The 20,531-nt window shown below is 43.3% G+C and overlaps 1 protein-coding gene across 1 annotated transcript in view; it reads left to right on the top strand.

Annotated features, from left to right (window-relative positions):
• Positions 1-20,531, top strand: part of LOC311127922 (transcription factor RFX3-like) — a 60,385-nt gene that overhangs the window by 21,968 nt on the left and 17,886 nt on the right. Inside the window, exons 4-8 of the mRNA XM_084159821.1 lie at positions 3,244-3,517; positions 8,067-8,248; positions 8,389-8,508; positions 10,728-10,852; positions 11,186-11,301. Coding sequence (XP_084015947.1) covers positions 3,244-3,517; positions 8,067-8,248; positions 8,389-8,508; positions 10,728-10,852; positions 11,186-11,301 — 817 coding nt within the window. The remainder of the gene's footprint in view (positions 1-3,243; positions 3,518-8,066; positions 8,249-8,388; positions 8,509-10,727; positions 10,853-11,185; positions 11,302-20,531) is intronic.

The following is a 20,531-nucleotide window of genomic DNA, read 5'->3' as shown; positions in this document are numbered from 1 at the left end:
CTTTATGTATCTTGGCCCAACCTTTTAAAAGTATGTGGACAAATTCACTTATAATGTATTACATTTAGTCAAGTTTAGTATTTGATCCCATATTCCTAGCATGCAATGACTACATCAAGCTTGTGACTACACATTTGTTAGATGCATTTGCAGTTTGTTTTGGTTGTGTTTCGGATTATGTTGTGCCAAATAGAAATGAATGGTAAATAATGTATTTTGTCATGTGATAATTATGCCTCTAACTTTCTCACTCATCATTATTCACGATTCATTCTTGATTATCCGTAATCAACGTAGCATCCACATTAATGTAGCCTCGTTCAGAAACATTACATTCTTATTTACAATAAAATTGACTCCAAAATGTCACAATACATTAGTGTTGCACGGTATACCGAAACGTCTGTACTTTTTTGATACTAGAACATGAAAAACGGTTCGGTACTCAAATGTTTGTTACTTTCAGTACTTCTGTCAAATGTGTCTCACTTCGTCTACTGATTGAGAGAGGATCAAGTCTGTCTATCAGCGCAGTCGATGTCTCCTTTATAGCGTGAGTGCACCGTGCCTGCTCCACATACTAATTGCTAGCGCTAGCCTGTCCTGAGGAACAACTGCACTCATTGGGAGTCTGGGCTGCGTAACGTTAGCTTCCCACTCATGCTGCACAGAAGCTAACACACAGTTTCAACACAATGTCAAAACAATGTCCATTACAGACTAGAACACTTTACAATGCAAGAATAAACTGTTAGTTCCAGCTTTGTAGGCTAACTTTCCTTGCTAGCTTACAGCTGAAGCTAACATCAATTCACTACCCTAGTACTTTTTTGTGATAATGTGCAAACCATAATGCAAAATATGCTGATTTCAAAGCTGATTGTCACCACAAACTATTAATTCAGTTAATCTCACTCGCCTCACGTCTCTCCCTCGGAGCAACTGACCGTGTGTGTGAATGACTTCATTATTGGGTCTTTAAAAGAGACACTTTATAAAATAAGAGATTGCTTCTTCTATGCAAATCTTGTTCATCTGTACAATAACATAAGTCCCAAATGGAAGGGAAACTGATTGTTTTTCCTCTGTAGCCCTATGAAAGCAGCCAAATCAAGCTCAATAACTCAATGCATGCACACACTCCTATTGACTATGCATTTCCCTGTATTATGAATAGGCCTTGATTTACCCAGTTTATTAGAGATTTACCATTCAAATAAATGATTACTATTAAGTTATTCAAGTCAAATTCATTAATGTATACATGGCTGTCTGGACATATAACATTTCAAATGTAATGATATTGAACTCAAAAGATCTGTCTGGATCAAGTGCCATTCTGTGACTGGCTAATACGCCTTGTTTTTTTTGCGTATCGAGTATTGTGATGGTATCGAGTATTGTGATACTAAACCTGGTATCCGTATGGAAGTCAAAATTGAGGTACCGTGACAACCCTAGACTAAATACTAAACTTTGTGAATTTGTCCAAATACTTATGACACCTTCAAATGGGAGGACTAGATACATAAAGTGCATTCATTTCTTAACGGTAAAACATATGTATGAAAATATCCTCAAATAAAAGGTGACATGCTGTACTGTCACTTCATATGAAACTTTGATCTCAAATCCAAAATAGAGTATAGAGCCAAATGTAAAGTTTTTTAGCTTCACTGTCCCATATGAATACGAAGGGGAATGTACAGTTGAAGTCGGAAGTTTACATACACCTTAGCCAAATACATTTAAACTCAGTTTTTCACAATTCCTGACATTTAATCCTAGTAGTGGCTTTGCCACTCCAATACCTTGACTTTGTTGTCCTTAAGCCATTTTGCCACAAATTTGGAAGACCCATTTGCGACCAAGCTTTAACTTCCTGACGGATGTCTTGAGATGTTGCTTCAATATATCCACATAATTTTCCTTTCTCATGATGCCATCTATTTTGTGAAGTGCACCAGTCCCTCCTGCAGCAAAGCACCCCCACAGCATGATGCTGCCACCCCCGTGCTTCACGGTTGGGATCGTGTTCTTCGGCTTGCAAGGACCCCCTTTTTCCTCCAAACATAACGATGGTCATTATGGCCAAACCGTTCTATTTTTGTTTCATCAGACCCCATGTGCAGTTGCAAACCGTAGTCTGGCTTTTTTATGGCGGTTTTGGAGCAGTTGCTTCTTCCTTGCTGAGCGGCCTTTCAGGTTATGTCGATATAGGACTCGTTTTACTGTGGATATAGATACTTTTGTACCTGTTTCCTCCAGCATCTTCACAAGGTCCTTTGCTGTTGTTCTGGGATTGATTTGCACTTTTCACACCAAAGTACGTTAATCTCTAGGAGACAGAACGCATCTCCTTCCTGAGCGGTATGACGGCTGCGTGGTCCCATGGTGTTTATACTCGCGTACTATTGTTTGTACAGATGAACATGGTACCTTTTTGGAAATTGCTCCCAAGGATGAACCAGACTTGTGGAGGTCTACACATTTTTTTCTGAGGGCTTGTCTGATTTATTTTGATTTTCCCATGATGTCAAGCAAAGAGGCACTGAGTTTGAAGGTAGGCCTTGAAATACATCCACAGGTACACCTCCAATTGACTCAAATGATGTCAATTAGCCTATCAGAAGCTTCTAAAGCCATGACATCATTTTCTGGAATTTTCCAAGCTGTTTAAAGGCACAGTCAACTTAGTGTATGTAAACTTCTGACCCACTGGAATTGTGATACAGTGAATTATAAGTGAAATAATCTGTCTGTAAACAATTGTTTGAAAAATTACTTGTCAAAACTATAGTTTGTTAACAGGAAATATGTGGAGTGGTTGAAAAACGAGTTATAATGACTCCAACCTTTTAGTGTATGTAAACTTCAGACTTCAACTGTATATAGGTCTGAGAGAGAGAATATGTTTCTGGTCCACAACACCTGTTGTGTCAAGCCACTGAAGGGTGTCATTATATCAGAGGCCAGGGTAATGGTCTGAGTCACTGCAGAGAGAAACGACAATCACACAAATCTTTGTAGGCACGGCTACTCCTCAGGTGATTTGTGTAACTATGGAAACTCCACTTTCACAGGAATATTGCATGCCCGTGAAGGCTCAGAATGGCAACGCTAATTCACATCAAATAGGCACTCTAGCACTATTCAAACTTGCCTTTATGTAAAGGGAAATTAGCCTGACCTATCGCTCTGGGGCTTAAATTCCTAACTTTTCCCTCCACTGTTTTTGCCCAGACGGACATACTCGTACTCTGAGCCCCAGCTGTACAGCCAGAACAGTGGAGGGAGCTACTTTGACACGCAGGGAAGCTCATCCGAGGTGTCCACGGTGGTGTTGTCCAATGGCATGGCCAACAATGGAGGGGGGAACGGGGGTCTGACCATGGGTCTGGCCGGGGGGCAGATCATCAGCAGCTCTGGAGCCTACCTCATCGGGGGCAACTCCATGGACAACTCTGCCCCCCACCCAGCCACCCAGACTACCCGAGCCTCCCCGTCCACTGTGAGTGTACGGCCCCCCTTTACTTACTCTTCTTGTCCTGTCTGTCCTGTAAGTCGGTCTATCAAGCCACTCTCTCCTGCCTGTCATTATGCATATCTGAAGCCTTTCTTGAGTAACTATAGCACCACTTAGCTACTTTATGTCAGTGTCTGAGAATGTTATTTTGTCCAGTCTCCCTCTGTCCTGTGGTCTTCTCAGCTAGTACTTTTTATAGGTATCTACCCATCCAGTAATGTGAAATGGAATTTCCTCTCGTGCTGTGTTTTAACTAAAGTGTAAATAAATAGTAATCACCATAATATCTGTTAGTACTGCTTTACTGTGTAGTGAAGCTTTTAAGACAAAACACAGTGGGTGTGTTTGAGCAGTAAGCCTAACGAAGACGATTGTAGATGGAAGTCGGCAAGTGAAGTCAGAAGGTGCATCTTCGACAGCCAAAAGTCGGACACTGTAGTGGTTTTCCAACAGCAAGGCTCAGACCAACAGGGCAGTGTCAACAAAGCTGCTATTATTTATAAATGTTTTTCTGTATAAATGTCGAATAATTTTATACCCCCATATCACACACTCACAAACTGAAAACATAACGGGGCCAAACTTGCGAACATTAGAAACCGTTTAAATGTAAACAGTTTCTCTGTCTAAAAATGTGCATCAGCCAGTTAAAATCGTCGAACGCTACATTGTAGCTGGTCCCATCAGATAATCTGGCACACGTTAGCCCTATGCTAACCTCACCAGATGACTGTGATTATTTCCTGTAACAAAATTCCGCATCAGCCTATCAAAGATCTTAGACTTTATATCCACCAACCAATTGCATTTATTAAAATCAACCCTGGCCACCAGAGGGATATTTTAAACCTTCAAATTCAAGATTTACTGTTGTTAAATTGGTCTGTAACAAAATGTTTTGTGCCAATATTGCATTTAGGCATACTTGGATAGGCTATTAGTACTAACGTTAGACAAAATGTTCACGTTTTCGCCTATCAGCTTTACACACATTCATGTGCTTTCACAGCAATAAAGACGTAGGAGGATTATACAACATGCACGTTTTATATTCGTAAATTGTTTTTACAAAAATAAGTCTGATGCTCGTGGTCTTGTTAAATACACTACATGACCAAAAGTATGTGGACAGCTGCTCGTCGAACATCTCATTCCAAAATCATGGGCATTAATATGGAGTTGGTCCCCCCTTTGCTGCTATAACTGCCTCCACTCTTCTGGGAAGGCTTTCCACTAGATGTTGGAACATTGCTGCACGGACTTGATCCATTCAGCCATAAGAGCATTAGTGAAGTCGGGCACTGATGTTTGGCGATTATGCCTGGCTCGCAGTCGGCATTCCAATTCATTCCAAAGGTATTTGATGAGGTTGAGGTCAGGGCTCTGTGCAGGCCAGTCAAGTTCTTCCGCACCGATCTCGACAAACCATTTCTGTATGGATCTCGCTTTGTGCCCGGGGGCATTGTATGAAAAAAAAAAAATGATGCACTCACTATAACTGTAAGTCGCTCTGGATAAGAGCGTCTGCTAAATGACTAAAATGTAAATTGTCATGCTGAAACAGGAAAGGGCCTTCCCCAAACTGTTGCTACAAAGTTGGAAGCACAGAATTGTCTGTAATGTCATTGTATGCTGTAGCGTTAAGATTTCCCTTCCCTGCAACTAAGGGGCCTAGCCCGAACCATGAAAAACAGTCCCAGACCATTATTCCTCCTCTACCAAACTTTACAGTTGGCACTATGCATTGGGGCAGGTAGCGTTCTCCTGGCATCCGCCAAACCCAGATTCGTCCGTCAGACTGCCAGATGGTGAAGTGTGATTCATTACTCTAGAGAACGCGTTTCCACTGCTCCAGAGTCCAATGGCGGTGAGCTTTACACCACTCCAGCCGATGCTTGGCATTGGTGATCTTAGGCTTGTGTGTGGCTGCTCGGCCATGGAAACCCATTTCATGAAGCTCCAGACGAACAGTTCTTGTGCTGACGTTGCTTCCAGAGGCAGTTTGGAACTCGGTAGTGAGTGTTGCAACCGAGGACAGACGATTTTTACGCGCTTCAGCACTCGGCGGTCCCGTTCTGTGAGCTTGTGTGGCCTACCACTTCACGGCTGAGCCGTTGTTGCTCCTAGACGCTTCCACTTCACAATAATAGCACTTACAGTTGACTGGGGCAGCTCTAGCAGGGCAGAAATCTGACGAACTGACTTGTTGGAAAGGAAGCATTCTATGACGGTGCCACGTTGAAAGTAACGGAGCTCTTCAGCAAGGCCCTTCTACAGCTAATGTTTGTCTATGGAGATTGCATGGCTGTGTGCTCAATTTTATACACCTGTCAGCAACGGGTGTGGCTGAAATAACTGCATCCACTGATTTGAAGGGGTGTCCACATAGTTTTGTGTATATTTAGTGTAGCTGTAATTTTAGCTTTACTGCTATCATTAATTGGTGGCGTGATCCACTAAGGTAGTAAGGCCAGCGACGGCAAGGTACGGTGGCCGTGAATTTCCCCGTGGGGAAGGTTTTTTGAGGAAAAAAAACTCCACTGTTGGTGCTCAAGTCAGATAACGCATATGTGACAAAGTAGATGATTTATAAAAACGCATATAAAACATTGTACAGTGTAGCCTATATGCCTTACACAATCAGTACAGTACAGTGTAGCCTATATGCCTTACACAATCAGTACAGTACAGTGTAGCCTATATGCCTTACACAATCAGTACAGTACAGTGTAGCCTATATGCCTTACACAATCAGTACAGTACAGTGTAGCCTATATGCCTTACACAATCAGTACAGTACAGTGTAGCCTATATGCCTTACACAATCAGTACAGTACAGTGTAGCCTATATGCCTTACACAATCAGTACAGTACAGTGTAGCCTATATGCCTTACACAATCAGTACAGTACAGTGTAGCCTATATGCCTTACACAATCAGTACAGTACAGTGTAGCCTATATGCCTTACACAATCAAGGTGAAACACTTGAGCAACGAGGCAAGCAATGACATGCTGTAAAAGATGTGCTGGCTAAACAGCGTTTGCTGTTGAATTAATACATTTAAATACAGTTTTTTGTTATTTTTCATTGCATTATTTGCAGTTGTCACTATGACAATGAAGACAGCCTGAAAGCACTGAATGATCTTGTGTTACCACTTTATTAATAGGCCTACAGCATGCAGTAGGATGTGTTGATCAGTTGATTGACAGGTGTACTGTAGAACGATAAACATTGAACTTTCCTCTAGTGTGGATGCTCGCCAATGTGGGTTCGAGTCTGGACTCGCGATAAACTTCTTTTAAAAAACGTAACACTATTACTGCAATACTGCCATCTGTAGGATGATAACGAGAGTGCTTGACTTTGTTAAGGATGCTCTTATAGAAAAGTGTTTGTTCACCACCATCTATGTCAACATTTGTAATTGGCTGATGTAGAACTTGTTCCAGGAAATCATCACTGTCATCTGGTGAGGTTAGCATAGGGCAAAGGGCTAACGTGTGGCAGGTTATCTGATGGAACCAGCTACAATGTAGTGTACTATCATGTAAATCGACAATTGTAATTGGCTGATGTGTATTTTGAGACGGGTCAAACAAAAACATCCTAATGATTGGTTGATACATAGTGCCTCACACAATGCAGGTGAGAAGCAAGTGCAGCAACTTGTAGGCGACTTCATCAAACACTGCATGACCTTTGATCACATGATTTTTGTAAAGTTCATGCAGTCGACATGGCGTATAAGTCTGACCATTTTAAAAACCATAACGCAACACACTTTGAAAGGACTTGAAAAAAGTGATCCACTCTAACATGCGCAATGAGTGTGGTCCACCTCAGTGGATCTGTGCTGCCCTCTGGTAGCTGAATATGGTAGTTTCACAGCTTCTGATTACTGTGGCGCTTGACTTTCTGTTAGCACTCTGGTTCATTAAGATAATGGGAAATGTAATTCAAAAGACAGTTAGGTGAATTTAAGTTTAAACTCTTTGCTATGCTGGGCTTTTGGCACTAGTTTGGGTGATGCTTGCTTTCTGATCTGTTCTGGATTTTTCTGATTTTCTATGTGTGTCAGTACTATATCAGTATTCTACTGCAACTTTTTCCTTTTGTTGTTTTTTGTTTTTCCTTCCATTTTTTTTGCTCCTTGGTCTATCAGATTGAAATGGCGATTGAGACGCTCCAAAAGACTGAAGGTTTATCCAGTCAGAGAAGCTCGCTGCTCAACAGCCATGTAAGTCGCCACTCTAAACGCCTCGCCTGCCTGCCCTGTATAGCTGTGCTCATTCTCTAGTACCTCCCAGATCTAGCTCTTAGCCCCTCCCTCTCCTTCTCTCTGGTGGTGGGGGGTGCTTCCTATGCTCAGATTTTAATTTTTCGCTGCTTTAGTTAATTGTGCTTTTAATGCTAGGGAAGGGGGGTGTTAATATTTACAGACAAGTGGGGGTGAAACATGCATCTGCTGTGGATTACAGAGCGCTGTAGTGACATACATGTGTGTAATTGACATAATATCTTCTCTCCCCCACAGCTGCAATGGCTACTGGATAACTATGAGACTGCGGAAGGGGTGAGTCTGCCTCGCTCCACCCTCTACAACCACTACTTGCGCCACTGCCAGGAGCAGAAATTGGACCCGGTCAACGCCGCCTCCTTCGGCAAACTCATCCGCTCGATCTTCATGGGGCTACGCACGCGACGCCTCGGCACAAGGTGAGCTACTGAGAGGACAGACACGCTCTGATAACTCCCCCCCGCTGTTTTGGTGGTGGGCCCCCGCTGCTACATGAATATAGGGGAAACACTGAGAACTGTTAGCTGTTTGTTCATTCCTGGCGGTGTGTGTGTTGCAGAGGGAACTCAAAGTACCACTACTATGGGATCCGGCTGAAGCCGGACTCTCCTCTCAACAGACTGCAGGAGGACATGCAGTACATGGCACTCAGACAGCAGCCTGTCCAACAGAAACAGAGGTACAATACATACATACATACATACATACAGTGCATTCGGAAAGTATTCAGACCCCTTGACTTTTTCCACATTTTGTTGACGTTACAGCCTTATTCTAAAATGGATTAAATTGTTTTTTTCCCCTCATCAATCTACACACAATACCCCATAATGACAAAGCAAAAACAGGTTTTTAGAAATGTTTGCAAATGTATATTTAAAAGAAAAAGCTGAAATATCACATTTACATAAATATTCAGACCCTTTACTCAGTACTTTGTTGAAAAAGCTTTGGCAACTATTACAGCCTTGAGTCTTATTGGGTATGACGATACAAGCTTGGCACACCTGTATTTGGGGAGTTTCTCCTATTATTCTCTGCAGATCCTCTCAAGCTCTGTCAGGTTGGATGGGGACCGTCGTTGCACAGCTATTTTCAGGTCTCTCCAGAGATGTTCGATCGGGTTCAAGTCTGGGCTCTGTCTGGGCCACTCAATGACATTCAGAGACTTGTCCCGAAGCCACTCCTATATTGTCTTGGCTGTGTGCTTAGGGTCATTGTCCTGTTGGAAGGTGAACCTTTGCCCCAGTCTGAGGTCCTGAGTGCTCTGGAGCAGGTTTTCATCAATGATCTCACTGTACTTTGCTCCGTTCATCTTTCCCTCGATCCTGACTAGTCTCCCAGTCCCTGCCGCTGAAAAACATCCCCACAACATGTTGCTGCCACCACCATGCTTCACCATAGGGATGGTGCCAGGTTTCCTTCAGACGTGACTCTTGGCATTCAGAATAATGTTTCTCATGGTCAGTGTCCTTTAGGTGCCTTTTGGCAAACTCCAAGTGGGCAGTCATGTGCCTTTTACTGAGGAGTGGCTTCTATCTGGCCACTCTACCACAAAGGCCTGATTGCTGGAGTGCTGCAGAGATGGTTGTCCTTCTGGAAGGTTCTCCCATCTCCACAGAGGAACTCTGGAGTTCTGTCGGAGTGACCATCGGGTTCTTGGTCACCTCCCTTACCAAGGCCCTTCTCCCCCGATTGCTCAGTTTGGCCGGGTGGACAGCTCTAGGAAGAGTATTGGTGGTTCCAAACTTCTTCCATTTAAGAATGATGGAGGCCACTGTGTTCTTGGGGACCTTCAATGCTGCAGACATTTTTTCGTACCTTTCCCCAGATCTGTGCCTCGACACAATCCTGTCTCGGAGCTCTACGAACAATTCCTTCGACCTCATTGCTTGGTTTTTGCTCTGACACATATACTGTCAACTGTGGGACCATATATAGACAGGTGTGTGCCTTTCCAAATCATGTCCAATCAATTGAATTTACCACAGGTGGACTCCAATCAAGTTGTAGAAACCTCTCAAGGATGATCAATGGAAACAGGATGCACCTGAGCTCAATTTCGAGTCTCATAGCAAAGGGTCTGAATAGTTATGTAAATAAGGTGTTTCAGTTTATTATTTTTAATACATTTGCAAAAATGTCAAAAAAAACTGTTTTCGCTTTGTCATTATGGGGTATTGTGTGAGTAGATTGATGAGGATTTTTATTTATTTAATCCATTTTAGAATAAGGCTGTAACATAACAAAATGTGGAGGAAAGGGTCTGAATACTTTCCAGAATGCACTGTACATACAGTGCATACCTACACTGAGTATACAAAACATTAAGAACACTGCTCTTTTCATGACATAGATTGACCAGTTGATTCCAGGTGAAAGCTATGAGCCCTTATTGATGTCAGTTGTTAAATCCACTTCAATCAGTGTAGATGAAGGGGAGGAGACAGGTCAAAGAAGGACTTGTAAGCCTTGAGACAATTGAGACATGGATTGTGTGTGTGTGTGTGCTATTCAGAGGGTCAATAGGCAAGACAAAATATTTAAGTGCCTTTTGAAGGGGGTATGGTAGTAGGTGCCAGGCGTACCGGTTTGTGTCAAGAACTGCAACGCTGCTGGGTGTTTCACGCTCAACAGTTTACCATGTGTATCAAGAATGGTCCACCACCCAAAGGACATCCAGCCAACTTGACACAACTGTGGGAAGCATTGGAGTCAACATGGGCCAGCATCCCTGTTGAACGCTTTCGACACCTTGAAGAGTCCATGCGCCGACAAATTGACGCTGTTCTGAGGGCAAAAGGGGGGGTACAACTCAATATTAGGAAGGTGTTCCTAATGTTTGGTATACTCAGTGTACATACACAAACAGTACTGACTGAGGCATTGTCATTATAGGTTTAAGCCGGTGCAGAAGGTTGATGGTGTATCTGGGGAGAACTTCTCAGGCGGAGGCCAATACACCCCCAGTGCAGCGGAGCAGACCGTCATCGCACAGAGCCAGCACCACCAGCAGTACCTGGGTGAGTGAGTAGTGTGTATGCTTCTGTGTGTGTAGACTAAGTGACTTTCAGCATCAATAGATTGCTACTGTTTGATGTTCCCAGCAGGCCTTTTTATGACACAATAAGTTGTTTGATACCACTTGATGAAAGTGCTCCTCCACTGAGTGCTGTAAGCAGTCTGCTAAGGGTTCCCCTGTCGGTTATATTCTGCAATGAACCACTGATATGATTTTCTCAGCCTTCAGAATGTCCTTGTTAAAAATCTACCCCTGTGTTTCTCTGCTTTTTACTGGATTCATAACGTGAATTGCTGTTGACCTTGTCAGATTTCCATGTGTCTCTCCCTGACAGACGCGTCGCGGGCGCTGCCAGACTTTGCGGAGCTGGACCTGGGAGAGACCAACGTAGACAACATCAGCCCAGACGACATCAAAGCTCTCCAGTCACTGCACAGAGAGCACTGTGAGGTCAGAGATTATCCATCACCTCTAACACAGTTCTACAGGAAAGTTTGTATTATTCTCTACGGCAGTGGTACTCATTGCGCACATGCGGCCCGCGAGCCCTTAATTTGCTGCTTGCGGTGATTTTCCTATTTTCCATTCATAATACATAACAATGATACAATTTCAATTCAATGTGTTTAAAGCAGGCCTGAATCACTTCATTGAATATATCTATTGTTCCCTGGACGGCAGATAGATAGCAGTATAGCGCAGCTGTTGAACAGAAAGGCCGAAATAGAACGCAACTGCTCAGCTACAGCGACCGACACATATCAGTTTGCTACTAACAAATGTTGCAGTCTGGTCGACATGGATCGATTTATAAAAAATAAAAAGTAAATAAAAAACGTAAATCTATTGACAATGAAAATGAGGGGGAAGAGCTGGAGATCAACGTGACAGCTATGAACGAACAACCACAGGAGAACCAGGAAAATCAGGAAGATGGCGTCGGGGAAATGCAGCTAGCTAACGTTGCTCCGGTGGCTGAGAGAAGGATACGGTCGATTCAAGAAGAACACAGAAAGTTCCAAGAGAAATGGACAGACAAGTAACGTTATTTTTTTGTAATGCATGATGGGACTAGCTCACTTTGTCTTATTTGCCAGAAGGCAGTCAATTGTTTTAAAAAAGCAAATTTAGAGCAACATTTCCAGTCACACCATGCCCACTTTAACAAAACATATCCGCCACAAAGCAACCTCAGAAACAACAAAATGGCGCAACTCAAAGGACAACAACAAATGGACAGATCTAGCACTTTGCAGAGAAAACGACAGAGGCAACATTTGCGATTGCTTGGTTACTCACAAGAAACAAGAAGGCCTTCACAGACGCGTAGATTGTCAAATAATGTTTTTTGGCGTCAGCCAAAATATTGTATGCTGATTTCACAAACAAGGAAGCCATTTTAAAGCAAATTAAGGGACTGCAACTCTCAGACTCGACCATAACAAGACGCATAGAAGACATCGGTAAGCAACTGATTACTGACATCCATGGTGCCGTGTTTTAGTATTGCGCTTGATGAAAGCACTGATGTACAGTGAGGGGAAAAAAGTATTTGATCCCCTGCTGATTTTGTACGTTTGCCCACTGACAAAGACATGATCAGTCTATAATTTTAATGGTAGGTTTATTTGAACAGTGAGAGACAGAATAGCAACAACAAAATTCAGAAAAACGCATGTCAAAAATGTTATAAATTGATTTGCATTTTAATGAGGGAAATAAGTATTTGACCCCTCTGCAAAACATGACTTAGTACTTGGTGGCAAAACCCTTGTTGGCAACCACAGAGGTCAGACGTTTCTTGTAGTTGGCCACCAGGTTTGCACACATCTCAGGAGGGATTTTGTCCCACTCCTCTTTGCAGATCTTCTCCAAGTCATTAAGGTTTCGAGGCTGACGTTTGGCAACTCGAACCTTCAGCTCCCTCCACAGATGTTCTATGGGATTAAGGTCTGGAGACTGGCTAGGCCACTCCAGGACCTTAATTTGCCTCTTCTTGAGCCACACCTTTGTTGCCTTGGCCGTGTGTTTTGGGTCATTGTCATGCTGGAATACCCATCCACGACCCATTTTCAATGCCCTGGCTGAGGGAAGGAGGTTCTCACCCAAGATTTGACGGTACATGGCCCCGTCCATCGTCCCTTTGATGCGGTGAAGTTGTCCTGTCCCCTTAGCAGAAAAACATCCCCAAAGCATAATGTTTCCACCTCCATGTTTGATGGTGGGGATGGTGTTCTTGGGGTCATAGGCAGCATTCCTCCTCCTCCAAACACAGCAAGTTGAGTTGATGCCAAAGAGCTCGATTTTGGTCTCATCTGACCACAACACTTTCACCCAGTTCTCCTCTGAATCATTCAGATGTTCATTGGCAAACTTCAGACGGGCCTGTATATGTGCTTTCTTGAGCAGGGGGACCTTGCGGGCGCTGCAGGATTTCAGTCCTTCACGGCGTAGTGTGTTACCAATTGTTTTCTTGGTGACTATGGTCCCAGCTGCCTTGAGATCATTGATAAGATCCTCCCATGTAGTTCTGGGCTGATTCCTCACCGTTCTCATGATCATTGCAACTCCACGAGGTGAGATCTTGCATGGAGCCCCAGGCCGAGGGAGATTGACAGTGCTTTTGTGTTTCTTCCATTTGCAAAATAATCGCACCAACTGTTGTCACCTTCTCACCAAGCTGCTTGACGATGGTCTTGTAGCCCATTCCAGCCTTGTGTAGGTCTACAATCTTGTCCCTGACATCCTCTTTGGTCTTGGCCATGGTAGAGAGTTTGGAATCTGATTGATTGATTGCTTCTGTGGATAGGTGTCTTTTATACAGGTAACAAGGTGAGATTAGGAGCACTCCCTTTAAGAGTGTTCTCCTAATCTCAGCTCGTTACCTGTATAAAAGACACCTGGGAGCCAGAAATCTTTCTGATTGAGAGGGGGTCAAATACTTATTTCCCTCATTAAAATGCAAATCAACGTATAACATTTTTGACATGCGTTTTTCTGGATTTTTTTGTTGATATTCTGTCTCTCACTGTTCAAATAAACCTACCATTAAAATTATAGACTGATCATTCCTTTGTCAGTGGGCAAACGTATAATACTTTTTTCCCTCACTGTAAGTGACGTTGCCCAATTATGTGTTTGGGTCCGCTTCCTTCAAAACGAGTCGTTCAGAGAGGATCTTTTATGTTTACTGCCCCTTCAAGGACAAACATGAGGAAAGGAAATTCTGAAAGCCCTTGTTACATTTTTTGATGCTAATAATATTGACTGGTCAAATCTGACATCTGTGTGCACTTGACGGCACCCCAAACATGCAAGGGAAGGAGAAGGGACTCATAGGCCTGATGAGAAAGAGAGAGGATATTCCCGAATTTGTTACGTTTCATTGGATCATTCATCAGGAAGCACTTGTGGCTAAACTCAAAGACTGTGACTTACAGAATGTGATGCAGCAAGTCGTGTGCGTGGTGAACATTATTATTACTAGGGCACTGGGTCACCGGCAATTCCGTGAGTTGCTGGAGGAATACCAGACAGAATACAGCAACTTGATATTTCACAATGAGGTGAGATGGCTGTCTCGTGGCAGAGTTTTGGAAAGATTTCTCTCTCTCCTCCTCAAATCCGTGAATTTGTTGCAAGCAAGGTGAGAGAGGAGCCAGAGATGGATGATCCACAGTGGATATTAAAGCTGGCTTTTTTAACTGACATCACCTGCCACCTGAACACGGTGAATCTCCAGCTCCAAGGGAAAGCTAAAACTCCAGGCAAAATGGTGCGTATTGTCACAGCATTTCAAAAATAAAATCACCACACTGTTCATACCTGACAGACAGTTTGTTCATTTCCCAAAACTCAGAGCAGTCACCACATCCAACCCAGACACACTGCAACATTTTAGCTATGATGCATTTGTGCGTGTGTTGGAAGAGTTGAAGTTGGAGTTTGAGTCAAGATTCAAGGATATCATGGAGTACAAGGAGTTTTTCAAATTCATTGAGAACCCCTTTCATGTGCCAGTGTCATCTCTGACCCCAGTCCTCACAGCCCTCTGTCCTGACCGTGCTGGAACAGAGAGTGAGATAGTGGAGTTGCAGGCAAATGACACATTGCAAGGTGAACTAAGATCAGGTGTTACCCATTTCTGGAGTCTTGTGTCAGACACAGAGTATCCACTTCTGAAGCAGTGTGTGCAAAATGTGACATCATTTTTTGTCAGCACTTATTCATGTGAAGCAACATTTTCAACAATGAACATTGTGAAACAAAAACAGAAACAGACTAACCAATGCACACCTGGATTGCCTCACAAGGATAGCAACAACATACTATACATTTAGAATGAATTCAGTCAAGGAGCAGAAGGGACATTTTCGCTCATCCAACTACTGAGGTAACCCTTAATATTAAATCAAATCAAATCACATTTTATTGGCCACATGCGCCGAATACAACAGGTGCTGAAATTACAGTGAAATGCTTACTTACAGCCCTTAACCAACAACAAAAAAAGTGTTGAGAAAAAAAAGAGCAGAAGTAAAATATAATAACAGTAGGGAGGCTATATATACAGGGGGGTACCGGTGCAGAGTCAATGTGCGGGGGCACCGGCTAGTTGAGGTAGTTGAAGTATTATGTACATGTGGGTAGAGTTAAAGTGACTATGCATAAATAATTAACAGAGTAGCAGCAGCGTAAAAGGATGGGGTGGGGGGGGCAGTGCAAATAGTCCGGGTAGCCATGATTAGCTGTTCAGGAGTCTTATGGCTTGGGGGTAGAAGCTGTTGAGAAGTCTTTTGGACCTAGACTTGGCACTCCGGTACCGCTTGCCGTGCGGTAGCAGAGAGAACAGTCTATGACTAGGGTGGCTGGAGTCTTTGACAATTTTGAGGGCCTTCCTCTGACACCGCCTGGTATAGAGGTCCTGGATGGCAGGAAGCTTGGCCCCAGTGATGTACTGGGCCGTACGCACTACCCTCTGTAGTGCCTTGCGGTCGGAGGCCAAGCAGTTGCCATACCAGGCGGTGATGCAACCAGTCAGGATGCTCTCAATGGTGCAGCCGTAGAATTTGTTGAGGATCTGAGGACCCATGCCAAATCTTTTCAGTCTCCTGAGGGGGAATAGGCTTTGTCGTGCCCTCTTCACGACTGTCTTGGTGTGTTTGGACCATGATAGTTCGTTGGTGATGTGGACACCAAGGAAATTGAAGCTCTCAACCTGTTCCACTACAGCCCCGTCGATGAGAATGGGGGCGTGCTCAGTCCTCTTTTTTTTTCCTGTAGTCCACAATCATCTCCTTTGTCTTGGTCACGTTGAGGGAGAGGTTGTTGTCCTGGCACCACACGGCCAGGTTTCTGACCTCCTCCCTATAGGCTGTCTCATCGTTGTCAGTGATCAGGCCTACCACTGTTGTGTCGTCGGCAAACTTAATGATGGTGTTGGAGTCGTGCCTGGCCATGCAGTCATGGGTGAACAGAGAGTACAGGAGGGGACTGAGCACGCACCCCTGAGGGGCCCCCGTGTTGAGGATCAGTGTGGCAGATGTGTTGTTACCTACCCTTACCACCTGGGGGCGGCCCGTCAGGAAGTCCAGGATCCAGTTGCAGAGGGAGGTGTTTAGTCCCAGGATCCTTAGCTTAGTGATGAGCTTAGAGGGCACTATGGTGTTGAATGCTGAGCTATAGTCAATGAATAGCATTCTCACGTAGGTGTTCCTCTTGTCCAGGTGGGAAAGGGCAGTGTGGAGTGCAATAGAGATTGCATCATCTGTGGATCTGTTGGGGCGGTATGCAAATTGGAGTGGGTCTAGGGTTTCTGGGATAATGCTGTTGTGAGCCATGACCAGCCTTTCAAAGCACTTCATGGCTACAGACGTCAGTGCTACGGGTCGGTAGTCATTTAGGCAGGTTATCTTAGAGTCCTTCGGCACGGGGACTATCGTAGTCTGCTTGAAACATGTTGGTATTACAGACTCAGTCAAGGACATGTTGAAAATGTCAGTGAAGACACTTGCCAGTTGGTCAGCACATGCTCGGAGTACACGTCCTGGTAATCTGTCTGGCCCTGCGGCCTTGTGAATGTTGACCTGCTTAAAAGTCTTACTCACATCGGCTACGGAGAGCGTGATCACATAGTCATCCGGAACAGCTGGTGCTTTCATGCATGCTTCAGTGTTGCTTGCCTCGAAGCGAGCATAGAAGTGGTTTAGCTCGTCTGGTAGGCTTGTGTCACTGGGCAGCTCGCGGCTGTGCTTCCCTTTGTAGTCTGTAATAGTTTTCAAGCCCTGCCACATCCGACGAGCGTCAGAGCCAGTGTAGTACGATTCAATCTTAGTCCTGTATTGACTCTTTGCCTGTTTGATGGTTCGTCGGAGGGCATAGCGGGATTTCTTATAAGCGTCCGGGTTAGTCCCGTTCCTTGAAAGCAGCAGCTCTACCCTTTAGCTCAGTGCGGATGTTTCCTGTAATCCATGGCTTCTGGTTGGGGTATGTACGTACGGTCACTGTGGGGACGACATCATCGATGCACTTATTGATGAAGCCAGTGACTGATGTGGTGTACTCCTCAATGCTGTCTGAAGAATCCCGGAACATGTTCCAGTCTGTGCTAGCAAAACAGTCCTGTAGCTTAGCATCTGCGTCATCTGACCACTTTTTTATTAACCGAGTCACTGGTGCTTCCTGCTTTAGTTTTTGCTTATAAGCAGGAATCAGGAGGATAGAGTTATGGTCAGATTTGCCAAATGGAGGGCGAGGGAGAGCTTTGTATGCGTCTCTGTGTGTGGAGTAAAGGTGGTCTAGAGTTTTTTTTTCCTCTGGTTGCACATTTAACATGCTGGTAGAAATTAGGTAGAACGGATTTAAGTTTCCCTGCATTAAAGTCCCCGGCCACTAGGAGCGCTGCATCTGGATGAGCATTTTCCTGTTGATTTTATGGCCTTATACAACTCATTCAGTGCAATCTTAATGCCAGCATTGGTTTGTGGTGGTAAATAGACAGCTATGAAAAATATAGATGAAAACTCTCTTGGTAAATAGTGTGGTCTACAGCTTATCATAAGATACTCTACCTCAGGCGAGCAAAACCTCGAGACTTCCTTAGTATTTGATTTTGTGCACCAGCTGTTGTTTACAAATATACACAGACCGCCACCCCTTGTCTTACCGGAGTCAGCCGTTCTATCCTGCCGATGTAGCGTATAGCCCGCTAGCTGTATGTTATCCATGTCGTCGTTCAGCCACGACTCGGTGAAACATAAGATATTACAGTTTTTAAAGTCCCGTTGGTAGGATAACCGTAATCTTAGGTCATCCAATTTGTTATCCAATGATTGAAGATTGGCTAATAGGATTGATGGAAGAGGCAGTTTACTCGCTCGCCGTCGGATCCTTACAAGGCACCCCGATCTACGTCCACGATATCTCCGTCTCTTCCTCATGCGAATGACAGGGATTTGGGCCTTGTCGGGTGTCTGCATGATATCCTTCGCGGCCGCCTCGTTGAAGAAAAAATCTTCGTCCAATACGAGGTGAGTAATCGCTGTCCTGATATCCAGAAGCTCTTTTTGGTTATAAGAGACGATGGCAGAAACATTATGTATAAAATAAATTACAAATAACGCGGAAAAACACACATAATAGTACAATTGGTTAGAGGGCTGTAAAACGGCAGCCATCTTTTCCGGCGCTGTTCTCAAAGAATATATGTATACATGTGATGTAGCCTATTTGATGTGTGGATGTATATATTTGATGTGCTGTACATCAAATCAATTGCTCAATGTGCTCAATTGATCTGAATTTGCTCTCAATTGATAATTGATCATATTGGAAGAAAAAGTACAACAAATTAAAGATATGTGCAGTCCTCTGAATGATTGTCTCAAAGTGTACCCTTACAATTTATTTATATTTTTTCATGCACTTTCCTCTCTGCACACATTCTGTCCTTGAACTTAAGCAAGGGGAATCGAATGTGCCAGACAGGTATTCTTTTGGGGTGGAGATTGCAGAAATGGAAGTGTGGTAGAGGTGTGTGTACAGATACGCATATTCTGATCTGGACTTAATTCCACCATATGCGCGAAGAAATCATGAATAAGGTCAAGCAACCAGTCGGTTCCAAGTGGAAAAACATAAACTTTATTTTTTCCGATAGAAATAACACCATTCTCCATGCACTGTAATTTACAAATTGATAAGAGCTATTGATAAGAGCTAGGTAAATGAGTAATCTGTTTTAATAAGGGATTGTAAATATAAATTACAGTTGTTTTAGATCTATTTTACCTTATTATCGATGGAGAAAAATGTGACCCGTTTCAAGAAGCTAGGCGTATGTCGCACGTCACTACTTCACAGGAGAGGCATTTGAATGTTTGTTTTTTTTATTCGTTTTTTGGCAGAAATGCCTTCTGGAACGTGAACTTTCATGTGCCTTAATAACAAACGTATATGCTATCTGTAAATACAAATACAATTGTTAAATTATGAGCCTAGTTTGTTTAGCCACAGAAAAATACAGGAAACTTCCTGCTAGCCATGATTGGCTGAGATAATGGATGGACTGGACATGCTGAGAGATTAGTTTGGATTGGTCTGCCATGTAGCATGCATCTGTCTATAACATGAGCTGCTCAGCATGTGTGGAAAATCCTTTCTACCACAGGATAAAAAAATATATATATATATAATGAAGAACTGAAAAAGTGTTGCATTGCTATCAACAAAGATCAGTGGGAAAAAGTTGTGATGGTCTACTTTCTGGAGGACGATCGTGCCAGGCTGAGTCTCTCTGACTCTGAAAATGAATCGGACGATGGGGAAATGCCTGATTTAGATATAAACATTTTAATTGAACCAAACATTGTAGTCTTCTGAAGACCGTGATGAGGGAAGAAACAGCTATCAACAATGTTGTCACGGAAGAAGTTTTGAAATCAGTGGAATGCCCGGTGGAAGCAAAGAGATGATTGCCAATTGCGGAGAGATTTAATGTGAAACTAGTCATATGGCGGTGAACTGAAAAGCATATCAACATGACAGGTATGTCTGCCCCTTACACAGAGTGAAGTATAAATACTGTGACGTTATGCAGAATTGTGATTTTATGGCCTTTTTAGCTTGCAGGGATTAAACGGAGACCTAACCCAAATGGGTAGCCTACTGCAGCCTAGCCTATGTGGTGACAGGGCAACAATGTCGCAACAAATGTAACCTTTGTGCACTCTCAATGTTTTAATCATATGCCCCAACATTCTCTGTTTCCTATTTGTAGCCTATCATGTTAAATATTAGCCACTATCAGTAGCCACTGCCAGTTATACCCACATACATTTATAACTGTCACTTTAGTGTTAGTTCCCTTAAATGTATAGCCTCAATGTTTGCATCATTCCATTACATGATTAGTTTAACTTTCTTTCCTCTGTCACGGCCGTGTGGTTGTTCCTCAGAGTCGCTAGCAGTAGTGGATCATATTAGGTTAACGTACAGTGCATTTGGAAAGTATTCAGACCCCTTGAATTTTTCCACATTTAGTTACGTTACAGCCTTATTCTAAAATGGATTAAATAAGAAAAAAATCCTCATCAATCTACACACAATACCCCATAATGACAAAGTGAAAACAGGTTTTTAGATTTTTTTTGGATATTTATTTTAAATTAAAAACAGAAAAC

This window comes from Coregonus lavaretus, assembly GCF_964263955.1.
Source record: "Coregonus lavaretus genome assembly, chromosome: 4".
Taxonomy (NCBI): Eukaryota; Metazoa; Chordata; class Actinopteri; order Salmoniformes; family Salmonidae; genus Coregonus; species Coregonus lavaretus.
This window is presented reverse-complemented; position numbering and strand designations above follow the sequence as displayed.